The 14,943-nt window shown below is 41.8% G+C and overlaps 1 protein-coding gene across 7 annotated transcripts; it reads right to left on the bottom strand.

The window, feature by feature from the left end:
* Window positions 1–4,831: 4,831 nt before the first annotated feature.
* On the bottom strand, window positions 4,832–13,952 carry LOC124876465. Of its 7 annotated transcripts, none has more exons than XM_047379266.1 (9): window positions 13,818–13,952; window positions 13,373–13,478; window positions 12,634–12,827; window positions 11,999–12,086; window positions 11,634–11,765; window positions 11,028–11,234; window positions 10,476–10,647; window positions 10,157–10,236; window positions 4,832–6,611 (listed from the first exon to the last, which is right to left on the bottom strand). In XM_047379266.1, the coding sequence occupies exons 4-9, from the start codon at window positions 12,047–12,049 to the stop codon at window positions 6,573–6,575; spliced, it is 681 nt and encodes a 226-aa protein (XP_047235222.1). In that variant the 5' UTR covers window positions 12,050–12,086; window positions 12,634–12,827; window positions 13,373–13,478; window positions 13,818–13,952; the 3' UTR covers window positions 4,832–6,572. The 7 variants fall into 7 exon arrangements, with proteins under 7 accessions (XP_047235222.1, XP_047235220.1, XP_047235221.1 ...); XM_047379264.1 differs by having other exon boundaries at window positions 11,634–11,789; window positions 13,818–13,951; XM_047379265.1 differs by having other exon boundaries at window positions 11,634–11,789; window positions 12,634–12,714; window positions 13,818–13,951.
* Window positions 13,953–14,943: the final 991 nt, after the last annotated feature.

The raw sequence follows: 14,943 nt of genomic DNA, 5'->3' as shown, positions 1-14,943 counted from the left end.
TGCCATATTTAGTTGAAGTAAACTAGTTTTAATATTTTGGAGTTGTCTTTCCAAAGACCATTGTTCCAGAGGTCTTGATCTTTGTCTGTGTTTTGTCTGGCAAACTTATGGCTTTTTTTCATGTATTTTTCTTAGAGGGCAAAACTCTTGCACACCTCCCTTAAAACTTGTGCAGTAGGGAACTGTACAAAGAACCTGATTTCTTCAAGCTGATTTCTTGTCTTTCCTTTTTAAATCCCTCACCAGACTCATATGCCGTGGCAATGCTCTTTCTGATGGGCTCAGGCAGCTCTTTGGGTCTCATCCCTGTTGTTCCCTTTCACTTTATCCATCAGGACACCAAACTAAATGTCTGAGGTCTAAACAATGTGTAACCCAGGTTATTTTCTTAGTCAACTTTCTGAGCCGCCTGAATGCCTCACAAGTAAAATGAAACTTAAGTTGATGCAGCTCTAAATTCCGAGGACCCAAAATCGCCTCACCTCACGGCAGAAGAAGTCTACCCCATGTTGCTGCACTGTGTTGTGAGAGGAAAAGTTTACAATTTCGAAAAAATATCAATTGTTGAACAGAGCACAGACACACTGGTTGTGCACTTTTACTTCTAAATAGTGTAGAGGTCCGTGGGGGTGCACTGACGAACGGAGGCACGTCGGTTGTGTGCTGACGGACATAGATGCTTGTCGGGAGAAACCGCAGAGCCGACGTTAGCACTCGTTAGGTTGAAGATATCCTCTGGTGAGTTTTAACCTAAAGTATCTTGGAGGGTGTTAGTGGGACATGTTTAATTAGCTACCTGTTCTTCTAGATTCCACGTGTGAAATATTTTAATCAGTTGAGCAGCTACCACGTGTTATAGCTACAGATGACCCATGCAGCTGCTCATCCTGCAGACTTGACTGTTGATGTTTTAGAAAAAAAACTAAACATAGATCCGAGCCGTTGTGTGTGTTTGGATTGATTTAATTTGAAGAAAACGGGCCATATAATTGTACTTTTATGTTTTAGTTCAGAGATTAGCCATGTTATTTTAAAATCATCTGCAGTTGGTGTACCATTTATTTTATAAATGTATCAAAAAGGGATATTAAAGAATGTAATTGTAAAAGAAAAAAAAGAGTGTAACTGTACCGCACATTTGTGTGCAGGCTTTTTCTTTTTTGGGTTATTGCTCCATAGAAGCGTTTTCATCCATGGACATCTAGGACCTACCATGCACACTCAGAAAAAAAAGTACCTAATTGTACCTTTAAGGGTACAAAGGCTTGTCACTGGGGCAGTACCCTCAAAGGTACTGCTATTGTACCCTCAGTAGTGGGTACTTACTTGTACCCTTATAGATTGTACCTCATAAGTTTAGAATTGTACCTTTGGTGACAATCTTGTACCCTCTTACAAAAGTAAAAAAAAAAAAAAATGAAAAAAAAACATTAAAAACTTACTTTTCATTGACCTTTACTGTATAAAACCACCCCAAACCACCACACTCACACATTATCTCAAGTAATGTACAAAATGAAACTTTATTTTCTATTTTGACATTTCAAGTTTTTATTTCATTAGAAACTTACACACAATGTCGAACTGTAACATACAAAACGTCATCAACAGAGTATGTGTCATTTGCCTGAAAGTCCATTTCATCTCCTGCTTTCAGTAAAGTCCATTCTGCATCAACTTTTACTGTGTACGCATGAAAGTGGCGGTCAAACGATAGGGGGATCAGCATTTTCCCACAAAGAATCTATATGGTGTCAATGTTGAAGATGGATTTTATTTGCCAAAATAGTGGCACAGCCTCTGAATGCAGGACATCTATGATGAAAACATCTTTGATGGCATACTTAACACTGTTGATTGTTAATTCAGACACACGTTGAAAAACTTTGTTTGTAAAATCCACATTACAAAGATCGTGATTAGATGACAGGGCTTTCTGCAGTTCAACAGGTAAAGATAAAAATGGAGTTGCCACACTTTATCCAGGCACTTTCAAATTCACACAGACAATTCTGTGTAGAAAACTCCAAGCACTGTTTAAATTGATGTCTGTTGCTCAGAGTTTTAGCAATGTTCACAAAGTTTCGACAGTTATAGGCCACCATTTTAAAATATTGGTGTTTGCCCTCAAATCTCATGCACCACAATGACCAAAGAGGCCCATACATTTCCATCTGTCTTGCATAATGGATCAAATAATGACACTTGGGAGTAATAATATCACCAAATACATCTTTCATTTCTGTCAGAAACTCTTGAACTAGTAAATCTAACATCTCTTCTCACCTTTGGTGTAGAGGGTGACACGGGAGTGGATTTTCTCTCCTGTCCCATCCCGCTCCCACAGAAAAATGTCTTGTCCCATCCCAATCCCAGGCCAGCATAACGAAAAAAATCCTGTCCCGTCCCACTCCTGGTAAATTGACTCCCACTCCCATCCCGCTCCCATTCAGAACGACTCCCACTCCTGTGCCACTCCCATTTTTGTTTTCTTCATTTAGTCTTTTGGCAATTTCTTTCTTCGAAGGACCAGTTAGGTCCCTGTTTTTAGCTGTAGTAAAGGCCAGTTAAAGTAAAAAGAATAATAATGAAGAAATAATAAAATATCAAACAAGGAAACAGACCATGCCTATCTTAGCTGAATAAACAAAATGTACATAGTTGTATTTTACTTATTTATTAAGTGATTGTTTCCTTTGAACAATGACATCACTTTTATGTTTCAAGTTGCTGAAATGAAAGAAAAATGCACCTAGTAAGAGAACTGTACTTGTTGAACAAAAGGGCAAAAAGGCATTACCTTCACAATTAAGAAACTGTACCTCAATGGTTCACAGCCCTGGTCCTCAGGGACTCCTTCCCTACAAGTTTTAGATGTGTGTCTGCTCCAGCTCACCTGATTCAAATTCTGACATGACCTCCTATACAGGCATCAAGAATGGAGGGTCAAACTGGACAAAATTAATACAATAAAATCATCATTAAATAAATAAATGTTGTGAATGTCCCATAAGCGAAGTAAATGTAACATGAAAGAAATGTAACATTAAATGTGCCATTAAATTAAAGGTACCATTTATTTATTTAATACATCATTAGAAATAATAAAATATCAAACAAGATAATGATAAATGTATCATTATGTCATGAAATGGAATATTATGCAATTAAATGTGCCACTGAATAATTAAGTATAATTTTAAAGACGACATGACATAATTAGTGGTACACTTAATATTTAATGATGTATTAAATAAATTGTACATTTAATGGTACATTCAATTTTTTTCTATTTCACAACATATTTATTTAATATCTTCCCTTGATGAAGCCTTTCTACGAGGTCCGCGAGGGGACAAGGGGGGGAATTTTTTCTCTTTTTGTGTCCCCACGCAATAGTCTTTGCGTTATTTCGCAATACTTTGTGGGATAGTTTCCAAACCAGATAACTGCAAAAAAATGAAACAAACACTACACCCGTTTTGAGATTTATTGAGTTTTATTTTGAAATCAGCCTTAAATAAAATGATCTTCAAATCAGACTAAAAGACAGTTTTTATCCACAAGCTGTCAAACAAACTACTGAACAATAAAACTGCACGAAACCACATCTGTGACACTTTGTTTGCTTATTACTGCTGCATGATGTGTACTTTTTTTTGTACGCCATTAGTGTTTTTGTTTTTATCGTGATTTGAACGGTTCTTCTTATCCTAAGCATTTAATCGCATTGTTTACTGCGTGTTAACCTGCATATGACAAATAAACCATATCAATCACATATCAGTGTTTTTTTATGAGCAGTTTGTCATCTGTGCTGCTGTTCCAAAATGCCGAACGCAAAAGTATTGCGTGGGGACGCAAAATAAATAAATTTCCCCATGTCCCCTCATGGGCTTCCGTACCTTACCTCTTAAATCTTTAGCGCACATGCAGCAATTTTATTGGTCAGATGAGACTTGACACATGGTGGTTTGATGAATGAAGAGATGCAGGGCTGATTTAATCCAGAATCTGCTGTTGGACCACTTGTTTGCTGAGTATTGGATTATCTGCACGTTTGCCTTACAAGTGTCCCTTAATCACTGGTGAACTTGATTACGACTAAACCCGTTTTACAAGCAGCAGACTGCGTGTTAACAGTGCTACATTCAACTCTCCTGAAGTTCGGTGATATTTGCGACTTTCCTGTCAGCTCTATGAGTTTAATAGATAAGTCCTTACTTCTGACTTTACCTTACAAATCCAATTTTACCACGTCCAGTTCTCCACCTGCGTTTGCTCCCTCCATCCTGAACGCAGGTGGAAAACATCGAGCACTGTTGGCTTGTGGGTCGTGTAGTTCGTTTGACTCACATTATAGTTTAGGCTTCTTGGAAAAAAACTACACAATGGCGGCATCGATTCAAGTTTTTTTTTCTTAAAGTTTATAACAAAGTCTCTATTTTACATTTCCAAAGACAATTGATCCTATTTTATTTTCCCTCCTATTGGTTAGCTCCCGCTCCCGTCTGCTCCCGTTCATTTTTTATCCTGTACCGTCCCAATCACGTGATCTTTACTGATGCTGTCTCCCATCCCGCGGGATTCCCGAAAAAATGTCAGCCTCTACTTTGGTGCTATGACAATCTCAGAAATCTCACGGCATAACAGAAAAACATACCAATATTTACAATTAGGTGGGATGTGGTGTGCCATTAGGAAAGGCAACAACCTAAAAAGGCACAATTTCTGAGGCAGATCCTGTGACACCAACTCTCTGTAGTCTCTCTGGGAAAAGCACTGGTTTATTAGCTTTGTCATTTTGACCAATGCATGTTTTTTGCAGTTCTTCATTTATCTCTTTAATTGATATGTGCTTGTCTTTTTGAGCTTTACAAATAACTAGTTTCATAACAAGTGGAATTACACCCTCCAACAGATCATGCATTACGTCTGGTGGTAAAGTTTTGTAACATCAAAATATTGTAATCTATCAAAAGGAGAGGAACTATAAACACCATAAGTTGATTTATCATCAGGATTGTCTTTTATGCGTGCAAGGTGGCACTGGTGAACCTCAAGTGTTCTTAAAACAAAGCTGTCTTCCTGGAACAAGTGTTTAATATCATCATAAGTAGCCATACAATAGTGACAAATTCTACCCGTGTTAAATGACATTGTAAATCCACCAATCATATGAGGTGACAAGTTATCACCAGATAAAGTTGCAAGCACAGCCCAAACTGTGTGCTCAGTGTCATTAATTTTCAGTGTAAGGCCAACAGTAGCAAGTTTTTCAAGATCAGCTAGTAGAGGTTTCAAAATGGCATTCAAGCCAAACTGCTTTACAAATGAGTACCGTACCAACAATGCTAAATGAATATGTGTCTGCTTAGATCTATGTCTTTGTCCAAATTCCCAACACTGTAATAAAATGCACATAGTTTGTGTTTGGTTTGACCCCAAAGGATTTACTACTTCAAATTCATCTTCATAAAAATGTAGCCGTAGTGCATTTGGATGAGCTTTGAAAAAGGGGTGTTGTCTGAAAATGCTGCCATCACAAGTCTTTTAGAGACTCACTGTCCATCTCTGGATTATGCTCAGAAAAGATATCCTGAATGTCATCATGTGATCAATAATTTTTCAGCACTTTATCAATGGGTACATATGAATATGAGCCAACGGTTTGTCCTACTGAGTTTCTTAACTTGCAATGGATAGGTTCAGTCATATTAAGCTTGGATTTGCAGTGATTTTTCATCAGATATGGAGATCGAATAGCCTTTGTTGCTTCGCTAAAAAAATCATTAGAATGGATAACACTTTCCAGTTCTGGAGATTTTGAGATATCAAAACCACTTTTCTGCATGTGGTAACCAATAAAAGCATCGTAATTCTCCTTGAAAAAACACATTAAAAAATTAACATCATCAACAATCTCCTCTTGAACAGAAACTGGAAGATGATTTTTCTCCCTGCATTTCAGAATGAACTTACAAAGATTTTCTTTGAAACTATTTAACAGCTCACCACAAGAGGGAGGATTTTCAATAACGTTTTCTGTCAAAGGTTCCCCCAAGTCATCAATGACAAGCTCACTTTCGCTTTCATCACATTCATTGTCAAGACATAATTTTGACTCTATGTTTTCTGTACACATGTCGTCTAACAGACTCATATTTAGTAAACACGGACTGGCAATCATCAAGTCCACATGTAACATTAAAGTTGGCTTCATGTGCATGAATAAGTCTTATGTGCTGAATCAGCTTCATTAAGGTGAAAGCTCTACTTGGGCATTTGGGGCACTGGTAGGGACGAGGCATAGTGTCAATAGAGATTTATTTTTCTGGTGACAGTTAAGGGTAAAGGCTGGTCCCCATCCTCAACTATTCTTGCAATGTACCTTTGGAGGAACACTAGGGTGTTCTTCAGGTGTCTTGGGTATGCCAGGTTGAAGACAAAGTAAGTGCAGAAGGCTGAGATGATCCCTTCATCAACTGTTTGGGTGTGACAAACCACAACGTTGTCTGCTTTCACAATGGTGGTAGCTCTCTTGGTAAAGGCCATTTTCCAGTCTTGGCTAGTCAAGTGAATTGTTGGTTATGGGGATGGAGAATCACGCTCTTTGAAAGCAAAATGTAAATAAGAAAAAAAACAGGAAATTAAGTTAACAGCCTGTAACGCAGCATTATCTAATGTATCTAATGTGAAATATTCTAGCTTCAAAATTTAAGTTAGACAAAAGGAATGCTTAAGACACTAAGTACTCGTACTCGTCATCTTCCGCTTTATCCGGGACCAGGTTGCGGGGGCAACATACTCAGCAGAGACGCCCAGATGTCCCTTTCCCCAGACACCTCCTCCAGTTCCTCCGGGGGGAGCCCAAGGCGTTCCCAGGCCAGCCGAGAGACATAGTCCCTCCAGCGTGTCCTGGGCCGTCCCCTGGGACTCCTCCCAGTGGGACGTGCCTGGAACACCTCCCGAGGAAGGCGTCCAGGAGGCATCCGGTATAGATGCCCGAGCCACCTCAACTGGCTCCTCTCGATGTGGAGGAGTAGCGGCTCTACTCCGAGCTCCTCCCGGATGGCCAAGCTCCTCACCCTATCTCTAAGGGAGTGCCCGGCCACCCTACGGAGGAAGCTCATTTCCGCCGCTTGTATCTGGAATCTCGTTCTTTCGGTCATGACCCAAAGTTCATGGCCATAGGAGATGGTAGGAACGTAGACCGACCGGTAAATTGAGAACTTTGCTTTTCGGCTCAGCTCTCTCTTCACCACAACGGACTGGCACAGCGCCCCCATTACTGTGGCAGCCACACCAATCCGTCTGTCGATCTCCCGCTCCATTCTTCCCTCACTCGTGAACAAGATCCCGAGATACTTAAACTCCTCCACTTGAGGCAGGAACTCCCCTCCAACCTGAAGAGGACAAGCCACCCTTTTCCGGTCGATAACCATGGCCTCGGACTTGGAGGAGCTGATCTTCATCCCAGCCGCTTCACACTCGGCTGCGAACTGCCCCAGTGCATGCTGTAGGTCTTGGCTAGAGGGGGCCAGCAGGACCACGTCATTTGCAAAAAGAAGAGACGAAATCCTCTGGTTCCCAAACCAGACGCCCTCCGGCCCTTGGCTCCACCTAGAAACCCTGTCCATACAAGTTATGAACAGGACCGGTGACAAAGGGCAGCCCTGCCGGAGTCCAACATGCACCGGGAACAGGTCCGACTTAGTGCCGGCAATGCAAACCAAACTCCTGCTCCGCTTGTACAGAGATCGGATGGCCCCTAGTAAAGGGCCCCCGATTCCATACTCCTGGAGCACCCCCCACAGGGCATCACGAGGGACACAGTCGAATGCTTTCTCCATGTCCACAAAACACATGTGGACAGGTGGGCAAACTCCCATGAACCCTCGAGTACCCTGTAGAGGAAACCACACTGCTCCTCCTGAAGCCGGGGTTCGACTATCGGCCGGACTTCTCTCTCAAATACCCTGGCGTAGGCTTTACCAGGGAGGCTGAGGAGTGTGATCCCCCTGTAGTTGGAACACACCCTCCGGTCACCCTTCTTATGTAGGGGGACCACCACCCCAGTCTGCCAATCCAAAGGCACTGTCCCCGTCCGCCACGCAATGTTGAAGAGGCGTGTCAACCATGACAGCCCTACAACATCCAGAGACTTGAGGTACGGGTCAGGGCGGATCTCATCCACCCCCGAAGCCTTGCCACCGTGGAGCTTTTTAACAACCTCGGTGACTTCAGCTTGGGTGATGAAAGAGTCCAACCCCGAGTCCCCAGCCTCTGTTTCCACCAGGGAGTGCGTGATGGCAGGATTGAGGAGATCCTCGAAGTACTCCTTCCACCGGCCGATAATGTCCCCAGTTGAAGTCAGCAGCTCCCCACCCCCACTGTAAACAGTGTTGGCGAAGCACTGCTTCCCCCTCCTGAGGCGCCGGACGGGTTGCCAGAATCGCTTCGGGGCCAACCTGTAGTCCTTCTCCATGGCCTCACCGAACCCCTCCCAGGTCCGATTTTTTGACTCTGCCACCGTCCGGGCCGCGGCACGCTTGGCCTCACGGTACCCGTCAGCCGCCTCAGGAGTCCCACAAGCCAACCACAGCCGATAGGACTCCTTCTTCAGCTTGACAGCGTCCCTTACTGCCGGTGTCCAACACCGGGTTCGGGGATTTCCGCCGCGACAGGCACCGCAGACCTTACGGCCGCAGCTACGGGCGGCAGCATCGACAATTGATGCGGAGAACATGGTCTACTCGGACTCTATGTCTCCAACATCCCTCGGAATCTGGTCAAAGCTCTCCCGGAGGTGACAGTTGAATACATCCCTGGCCAAGGGGTCCGCCAGACGTTCCCAGCAGACCCTCACTATGCGCTTGGGCCTGCCAAGTCTGTCCGGCTTTCTCCTCCCCCAGCGGATCCAACTCACCACCAGGTGGTGATCAGTGGACAGCTCAGCCCCTCTCTTCACCCGAGTGTCCAAAACATGCTGCCGAAGGTCTGATGATACGACAACAAAGTCGATCATTGACCTCCTGCCTAGGGTATCCTGGTGCCAAGTGCACTGATGGACACCCTTATGTTTGAACATGGTGTTCATTATGGACAATCCGTGACTAGCACAGAAGTCCAATAACAAAACACCGCTCGGATTCAGATCGGGGAGGCCATTCCTCCCGATCACGCCTCTCCAGGTGTCACTGTAATTTCCCACGTGGGCATTGAAGTCCCCCAGCAGAATAATGGAGTCCCCAGGAGGGGCACTATCCAGCAACCCGACAGGGACATCAAGAAGGCCGGGTACTCCGCACTACCACTTCAGCCCGTAGGCTGAAATGATAGTCAGAGACCTCTCCCCAACCCGAAGGCGCAGGGATGCGACCCTCTCATCCACTGGGGTAAACCCCAACACGAGACGGCTGAGCTGGGGGCGACAAGCAAACCCACCCCAGCCCGCCGCCTCTCCCCGCAGGCCACTCCAGAGTAGAAGAGAGTCCAGCCCCTCTCGAGGAGATGGGTTCCAGAGCCCACGCTGTGCGTGGAGGTGAGCCCGATATTTCTAGTTGATATCTCTCAACCTCCCGCACCGGCTCAGGCTCCTTGCCCTCCAGCGAGGTGACATTCCACGTCCCTAGAGCCAGCCTAAGCATCCGGGGATCGGGCCGCCGAGGTGTCCACCTTCGTCCGCCGCCCAATCCTCTTTGCACCGGTCCCTCACGGTTCCCCCTGCAGGTGGTGGGCCTACAGGGGGATGGTCTCGCGTCTCTTGTTCGGGCTTGGCCCGGCCGGGTCCCGCGAGGAGCAACCCAGCCACCAGGCGCTCTCCGACGAGTCCCGACCCTAGGCCTGGCTCCAGGGTGGGACCCCGGCTCCGCCGTACCGGGCGACGTCACGTGCCTCGATTTTGTAGTCGTCATGAGGGGTTCTTGAACCACTCTTTGTCTGACCCGTCACCTAGAGCCTGTTTGCCATGGGAGACCCTACTAGAAGCATTTAGGCCCCAGACAACATAGCCTCTAGGATCATTCGAGCACTCAAACCCCTCCACCACGTTAAGGTGGCCATTCAAGGAGGGGTAAGACCACACTCGTAAGACACTAAGTTTGCTGTATAAATTGGTTAGGTTGACCAACAGACATTTGCAAGTTAGACATACCTCTCCAAGCATGATAAAGAGATCAGTGTTCTCCCTGAAGATGTATGGGAGAAAAAAAAGGGCTGCTTGTCTGTCAATATCTGTAAGACATAAGATATATTTGAGATTTAATCAGAATTTTATTGCTTCAAATTTATTTTCCATGTGTTTTGCAAAAAACTGAAAGTAGTAATTAGTATTAATTTACAATTTATCAATTTTGCCAGTATATACCTAAATCAACAATAAACACATAAAAGGTAGAAAATTAAAAAGAAATTAGAAATTAAAGTGTAGGCCTGAAAACACCCCAGCATGGATATTATCATATGATGTATACCCGGCACATCTTCAGTGAGAGCCTCCTTTCTAGCCTGCTGGTAGAGCTGGTACAGAGGAGACTTCCCTTGTGTCAGATGAAGCACTTTAGGCATAATACAGGCGAAGCCTTCACTGAATCGTTGTTGCATGTTTTCCATTGCAGGATGAATACGTTGTACTTCATCACACAGCTGCAAAAGAACAAATATTGTGCAGTCTTAAGTATTTAGTTGAAAACAATTTGTCCAAATTTTGGTGAAATCTTGGCCTTTCAGGTACATTAAACTTTTCAGATGAAAATGAATATGTTTTGAAAAACATCTGTACACCTAAAAAGCCACATGTCATAGGGAACCACAAGTAGCGGAAGAAGCTGTTGTAGTCTTTTATTGCTAAATTTTTATTTACGATGTAAAAGACAGAAAGAAATATTGTGAATAAAGATTTAGGACAAAGTTGGAAAGGAAAACACTTTAATAAATCTAACCTTTTTATTACACATAGCACATTTGTCTAGACTAACATACTCCACATCAGGGTAAGAAAATCCATTTCATTTTAAGACACTTACACCCCTTGATGTTCTTAAGAAAGGGTATTTCTCAAGTGTTTCTGCCAAAGTCATACCATCTGCGATCTCCTTTCGCCGCCATGCAAAGGTCTGCTGCATACGGTCTTTGACGATTTTTGTGTCAGGTTGCACCTTCTCATACTGGCTGTGTAGGACCTTTACATGAGCCTCAATGGAAAACGGATCCTCACCGAGGACATTTGGAACCTAAACAATGAGGGTGAGAGGGAATAATGTCCACAAAGGCAAATCTGATTGAACTAAATATGCTGTATTTAGAACTGTAAAATTTACAATGGGCAATCCCTTTGTACTCTTTAAAGATCTATCCACTGACTGATTTCACTGACCACTAAATTTTAAAACTAATAGATCTTAATGTCAAATCTTGTGTGATTTGTTTAATTTAGAACAATGAATAAGAGTGCCATATGTAAATACGGTGGGCATCCCGGGTTTATCAGCAAACACCCAAAGATATTGGAATTTGGGTACTTTTATGAATCCATTTGGGATACTAAGAACATTAAGAATGTGTCATTGTGTAGTTGGGTAGCAAGTAAATCAATTTACTATTTTCCTTTTTTTTTTAACTGTGCCTCTGACCTTGGAAATATTTCTTTGACTTGTTCTTGCAGATTCAACAGGCTGCTTTGACCCCATGAACCCAAACTTCTCCTTGCTGCGTCTCACTTCATCATTGTCAATCAGCGGTGCACGCTCAAATTTAAATTTGCGCTTCAAAGACATGTGACATATATGCTGATTGAAAGAGAGACATGCATGACCAAAAACGATTTATTATGTACGCTGAGAATCTAAACAGAATCTCATTTGACATGTTATTTCTGTCCAGACAAACAGGAAAGACATTGAGTATGCCTAAAACCTAGAATACTTGTAAAATCCCTAATTTTACATTATACAATTAATCTCTAACAATAAATACATTGCTGTACAGTTTCACTTACATAACCATTTCCCTCAAGATCCCTGAGAAAAGGATACTTCACAATCAACATCTTTACAGCCTGGACATATTATGCATTTGTGGGATACCTAAAACATCAAGAGAAAAAATTAAAATGATGGAGGTCAAGTTCTGACTCAACATTTGTATTATTGTAAAACTAGGTTAACATACCCCCAATAATAAGATATATAGACAATTTTGCGAGACTAAAAACTCACATTGTATACTGTGCAACAGCTTCATAGAGGACTCTGATTATTGTGTGTCTATCCTTTGGGTTTTTCTGACATGGTTCTTTGTTGTCAAGTTTTGTTTGCAGAGTTTTAGGGAATGTCGGGATGTCAAAAGTAGAAGGCAGTCCCACACTAGTTACAAGGCTTTTATTTTCCTGGGTACAAATTAAATTAAATACAAATGTTTTATTGCTTGTTGAATGTAACAATTTAAAGGGTTATAACTAATATATAAATTATGCATTTGCAATATTTGGGATGCATTTACAGACTTTTTCCCAACAACGTTTCAAGTTTGATACATTTGGTGAGACTATAAATCCAAGCAATATGAATTTTTTAGTAATTCACACTGTGTGGACAACTAGGAGGACAAGTGAATTTGCATTCATACATTTACCTGGATGATGCTGAAGAAACTTTGCTGCCATTCCTCTGGAGGCACAGGTTCTAAAGTAATTGATATTGTTGACTCCTTTTGCTGGAACAAAAACTGATTAAATTTCAGTTGCTTCTTGAAGGATCCTTGAAAAAGTACCGCAATCATGCTCTCTGTGAGGCCACAATCGACTGTATCACCATCTACATCATTATCTGAAATGCATGGCAAAAAGTCAGATTTTGGTTGGACTAACAATATTCTGGTCTTCTTTTTATAATATATTTGACAATAATGGCAAGATTTAACTTAGTCAAAAGAGCACTTATTCATCCACCAACACAACAGGAAATAACATAATTTGTCTGAAAATGCAAATAGCATAAAAATTCATTTATTAATTTTGTTTGTAAAGAAATGCTTAAACTAACAAACATACCATTTCCAAGGTTAGCTTATTTGCCTTTAGAGTATCGCGCCACTTTATTTTAAACTGAAGTAAAATGGCGCAATACGATAATAGCACATCAAGCGGCTAATCTGGAGGAGATAATGTTAGCTACTGACTCGAATGACTTAATGCTACTGTAATAGTGAAATATAAATACATTTGGAGTGGAAAAAGACACAATTCTAAAGTTGGTTGAATGTTAGCACATTTACTAAAGTAGTAGCACGAGCTTTAAGCTAGCGCTAATGCTAGCATTGCAAACATTGTCTGTCAAATTTTAATGGGACATTATTTTAATTTACAGCTTACCTCTGAATCTCTGCGCTTCTGCTTCCGACACGTCAAATGCCTTCTTCTTTAATTCTCCTTAATAGGTCCTTGGTTGACAGACCTGTAAATGCCATAGTTTGCCTTCCTCCACAAACCAGTAAAAAGATCGATTTTAATAGTCTAACTTGTCAAATTCTCAAGACAGCCAATCGGTGTTGGCTGTACATATTAGACAGCTGATTCAACCAATCAAATTAAATTTGGGAAAAAAGCTCCGCCTCTAGGAACAAGTACTAGTCATTTGCCAGTGTGACAAAATATGAGCAAAATCACAGTATAATATGAAATAGAATAATGCAAACTGCATTTAAATATGTTAGATTTTCTTCTAATCGCACAAATCCACTTCTCAGTATTTAATTGTTTTTCGTTAAAAATACTCTACCATAGCCATTTGTTGTAATATCTATATTGAATCTGTTACCTTCAAATAACTTTGTTTTATAATTTTTTCTTTCCTTGTTGTCCATCTTCTGAAAGTATACCCTAAAATTATTAATAAAGAGTACAAATATGTACCATTTACTACTTGGGAACAAAAATGTACCTTTCAGGCCCTCAAAAAGTACAATTATGTGCCTTAAAGTTCAATTATTCGCCCTATCCACCTTATTCCTATCCCCCATGATGCCTTGCGCAATTTATGGGTACGACTTCCGCCGCCAACCGGAACCGGCTTTTGTTTTCATGCTAACAATAGGCACTAATCTTCCTTTTTCGAGCATTTGGGGCAAAAATATGTGGGAACATCAGCTGACACAGCTCAAATGTGGCAAATGTTACGTCATTAACGCGGTTGCTTCAGATGGCAAAGCGATGAGTAATCTAAAAAGCTCAGAAGCGTATCAGTATCTCCATAGTAATAAAGTTGGTCACGTTTTGTTAAAAGAGGTGGGACACAATCTTCTCTACCTTAAAGCAGACATAGAGCCCAGCCAAAGCCTTAAAGCACCTTATCACCGAGCTTGGGTTTTAGTTTCAACATCAGGTGAAATTCAGACAGCTGGATGTTCATGTGTTGCAGGACAAGGCAGATCTTGCAGCCACGCTGCTGCAATACTGTGGAAGGTACATACTGGTTGTTTTTTTTGTTTGTTTTGTTTTAATAATCCTGTTAATAGCATTTTGTATTGACAGTGTAAAAACATTGTCTAACATTCTGAATTAATTTTTGATTCAGGTTGAGGATGCAGTCAGACAGGGAAAGACAGGGATATCATGCACTGATGTACAGAGAAAGTGGAATGAAGCACATAAATTTTAGACGTCATAAAGCAGACCAGATTCATGAAGGCTCATCTACATCAACATTAGATCCCACAACTGCATCCTCTTCAGTGAGCAATCCCACACTTTTCAAGGATCACAAAGAATTTAAAAGTTATATCAATTCCTCTGTGATGGCCCCTCTATTTCAGCTGCAGACAAACAGTCTTCTTTCAAGGTGCTACAGAATAAATATAGAAAACCATGAATCTTCTCAGAGCCAGTGTGACTTACAAATGCCCCATACAGAGCACAGCACAACACTGAGCTGCAAGAAGTACCTC

The sequence above is a fragment of the Girardinichthys multiradiatus genome, chromosome 11, assembly GCF_021462225.1.
Source record: "Girardinichthys multiradiatus isolate DD_20200921_A chromosome 11, DD_fGirMul_XY1, whole genome shotgun sequence".
NCBI classification, from domain to species: Eukaryota; Metazoa; Chordata; class Actinopteri; order Cyprinodontiformes; family Goodeidae; genus Girardinichthys; species Girardinichthys multiradiatus.
Note: the sequence above shows the minus strand (reverse complement) of the source record. Positions and strands in the feature narration are given on the sequence as shown.